This window comes from Mastomys coucha, unplaced genomic scaffold (assembly GCF_008632895.1).
Source record: "Mastomys coucha isolate ucsf_1 unplaced genomic scaffold, UCSF_Mcou_1 pScaffold23, whole genome shotgun sequence".
NCBI lineage: Eukaryota > Metazoa > Chordata > Mammalia > Rodentia > Muridae > Mastomys > Mastomys coucha.
In genome coordinates, this window is record NW_022196906.1 from 39,827,974 (window position 1) to 39,831,525 (window position 3,552).

The following is a 3,552-nucleotide window of genomic DNA, read 5'->3' on the forward strand; positions in this document are numbered from 1 at the left end:
AGCAGCCTTCCTGCCTTTGCCTCCTGAGTGCTGGGATTACAGGTGTGCCACCACTCCTCAATAGAAACCGTGTGTGTGTGTGTGTGTGTGTGTGTGTGTGTGTGTGTGTGTGTGTGTGTGTGTGTGAATGTATGTGTGTCTGTAGGGGAAGGGGCCAGGAAGATGAGATATGGGCTCATGTAGCCCAGGCCAGCCTTGAACTCCTACCCCTCTTGTGTGTCCACCTCCCATATGCCATGATTACAGGCTTGTGCCACTATGTTTAACTAAACACAGCATTCTTTATGGTCACTTTCAATTTACAGTTTTCAGGTGACACTGAGGTACTACCATAGCTAGTGCTGGATGCCGCACAGTTAAGGGAGAGAGCAATCTTAAGATTACAAGACAGAAAATGAATCCCCCACATGAAAAGAACAAAGGAAGTAGACTTCCATTTTGCCACCTTTTTCTGTTCAAGTAATACCAAACTGGAGACAAGAAGACAGAAGTACTTCATTAACCAAAGAAAGGAGGTCACCTGACCTCTAAAAAGTTGAGGACTCAGGCCATTCCCCCTTAAAGATCCCAAGGTAACTCTGGGAAGTCCAGTCCCCTAAACATACTTGTCAATCAACCTGGACAAATAAGGCAAGAGGAAAGAATTCATCCATGAGCTCATAGGCATGGAAGAGAAGACAAGAGAATTTAGTTAGCTCAGAAAGGAGAAAGTCTTTGCTATCCTAATACAAATTTCTAGATTCAATAAGCATCCCCAGTCCCAGAATGGGAAAACATCAATTGTTGGTAAGGTAATGTTGCCCTTCCCCCAGATGCAATTTTTTTCTCAATTAACACTTGTTTAATTCTGAAAAAGAAGGTAATTAAAGCCATTTCCTGTAGGAGTAAAGATAAAGATTGGAAAAGACTCAAGGTTCTCAGAGCCACAGCTGTCTCAGACATGAAAACCAGAAGTACTCAGTAAGCGGAGGTGGAAAAACTATCTCACTCCAGATGGGAATCTACAAAGCATGGCTTATGACTGTACCACCTCCCTTCATCCCACTGTCTCCACTGTATCCTAGTCAGGGAATGTGTCCTTCATAGCTTTCTTGATTGATAAATGAAGTCCAACATCCCATGATTACTCTGCAAGTAATTTTGCACAGACATCTCACCCCAGTGCCTGTCTGGAGCTCACCCAAGGTCACCAAACCACTTGGTGGTGAACCAACGGCCTTAACCTTTAGGGGGAGGGGATAGCTAGATTAGGAGACCAGAGGAATGGGGAGGGTGAGCACTTTGCAAGCCTGGTCTGTCAGTGCTTAGTGGAGGCCAAACCTGTGGCAACAAGGGATGGTGGCTTGGCCCAGGGGGAAAATCTGTGAATTGTGCTTTTCTACCTAGAAAGCAGAGTAGATAGAGGATGGTGGGAGAAATGGAACCTGATTTTGTTGTTCTTAGACTGTGGATTTTACTGACATAAAACAGAATATCCTGTATACCTGATATCAATGTATAAATAATGAGCATTATTAACACAGTAAAATGTTCAATGAAGACTCCAACTATCAGAGTTAACATTTGTTCCCCTCAGTCAGTATCATTTTGTCTATTGGAGTAGAGTGGCTAAACTAACACCAAGGCTGGGAGGCCCCTGCAAGGCCAGCATCTGGATGCACAGCAGGTGAGCACCGGACTTCACATCTGCGTACACGAGCCTTATAAAAATGGACTAGAGGCTGGGACAAACCAAAGCAGGATGGCCTTAGAGCAATAGCAGCTTCCTAGATGGGTTAGACAATAGCCCTATGCAGGGATCATGATTTCAAGGCCAAATTAAACATCATATATCCTTATAGTTTGCATCCTCCAAAAAACTGCAAGATGAGGGGATAAGGAGTGTTTCTGCATTATATACATACTTTCAGTACGAACATTTGAATACAGACTTTCTATACACACATTACCTATATAATAAAAATGTACACGGCGTGAGTATATGTCACTGTATAAATATATAGAGTTTTAGAAATCTTGAACCCGCGCTTCCTGTTCATATCCGTTTCTCCTCTTCTTCCTCCCCAGTCGGGTCCATCATTTAAGAGTTGGGCAAAAGGGACAAGTGTCGTTTGTGTTGGTCTGGGCCCAGAATTTGATACACTGGAAAGAAAGAGACACACATACACCTCAGACTTAGCTGGGAAACCAAAGTAAGGTTAGCAGAGAGTGCCATTAGAGATCACAAGATCTAGCTCTCAGAAGTTCTCATGGGCCAGATGGACTAGCAGGGCCATTTCAGTGGTCTCTCCGTGTTACGTGTTGTATGCACTTGTTAGTATGAAAACATGCTAGTGCATGGGTATCTTTTTTTCTACTGTTAAAAAAAATGTACTCAATTATGGGTGTGTGGCCTCGGAGTTTTTTCTTATCAAGAATATTAATGCTGGGCTAAAGATATAGCTCCGAGTGCTTGCCTAGCATGCAGACAGCCATAGGTTGGATCCACAACACCACAGAAAACAGGTCCAGCGACAAACACCTGTAATTTTAGCATACAGGAGGTGGAGGCAGGAGGATCTCAAGTTCATGGTTAAAAAAAAAAAAGTTCAAAGTCATGCTTACCTACATAAGGAGTTGAAAGAATTTAGATGTTAACCCAGTTTCTACTTGGAAAAACAAAATGAATGAAATAAATGGTTAAGAAGGAGTCACCTGCTGCTGCAGGGGTTACCTGTGAGTCTGTCAGTGAAGATGGCAGGCCTTCAAGCTATTCTGGTACTGCAGTTACTAATCTCCTATTCAGGTCCTATCACTCCTCTCAGCTCAAGCAAAGCATATCCAAGAAAATAAGTTATCAGTGTTTAAGGAGAAGCGGCTTAGGAGTCACCTGCAGAGAATGGGGTAGACATCTAGGAGCTAGCTGCAGATTCTGAGCTCTGCTGATGGTGAGGCCACAGATGACTGAAAACTTTATGACTACATGCTAATGATGAGGATCAACCTAGTAAAACAGTCAAGAAAAATAATCTCAGCTGTTAGAGTAGAGCCCAAAATGACATACAATACCTACCTCCTTGTGCAGTGCGTGGGTGCAGGCCATCGGGTGCAGCTCACTGGGTTGGACAAGTTTCTGACACATCAGACACAGCTTACAAGTGGGTGTAGCCTGTGGGACAAAAACGCTGGTCACAACTAGCCAACCTCTGGGTCACCTTGCCTGCTATGCCTATGACTCCATCCGTTTGTTCCACGGAGCAAAACTATTCTTCAGCAAAAGAAACACAAGTCCTAAGCTAGATTCTGCCTAAAGTACTTGCAGCATGTTCCCTGTAGGGCTGCAAACAACCCTGCTGTGGAGGTAACGGTTTCCTCTAGCATTCTTACCTGTAGCCCACTCCCTCCTCACCCTGTGCTTCTCCGCATCCCAGGGTTAAAAGAAAAGAGTCTTACATGTGAAGACCTTCCAGGGTATGAAACTTGGGCAGAAGGCAAGAACATTGGGGGACTGATTTGGGCCAGAGGAGCAGGGTGCAAAGCCCGGATCCGACCAAGTGGCTGTGGGTAGAAATA

At 44.3% G+C, this 3,552-nt stretch overlaps 2 protein-coding genes across 2 annotated transcripts in view; one reads left to right on the top strand and one right to left on the bottom strand.

The window, feature by feature from the left end:
* The window catches only part of Bace1 (beta-secretase 1), a 27,886-nt gene extending 26,347 nt beyond the window's left edge, over positions 1-1,539 (top strand). The window contains exon 9 of the mRNA XM_031345073.1: positions 1-1,539. This exon is cut by the window's left edge and continues 2,698 nt beyond it. The gene's annotated coding sequence lies outside the window, so the exon portion shown is untranslated.
* Positions 1,540-1,867: 328 nt separating this feature from the next.
* Rnf214 (ring finger protein 214) overlaps positions 1,868-3,552 on the bottom strand; it is a 40,722-nt gene continuing 39,037 nt past the window's right edge. The window contains exons 11-12 of the mRNA XM_031345071.1: positions 3,053-3,148; positions 1,868-2,142 (exon numbers count right to left, since the gene is read on the bottom strand). Coding sequence (XP_031200931.1) covers positions 2,077-2,142; positions 3,053-3,148 — 162 coding nt within the window. The 3' untranslated portion in view covers positions 1,868-2,076. The remainder of the gene's footprint in view (positions 2,143-3,052; positions 3,149-3,552) is intronic.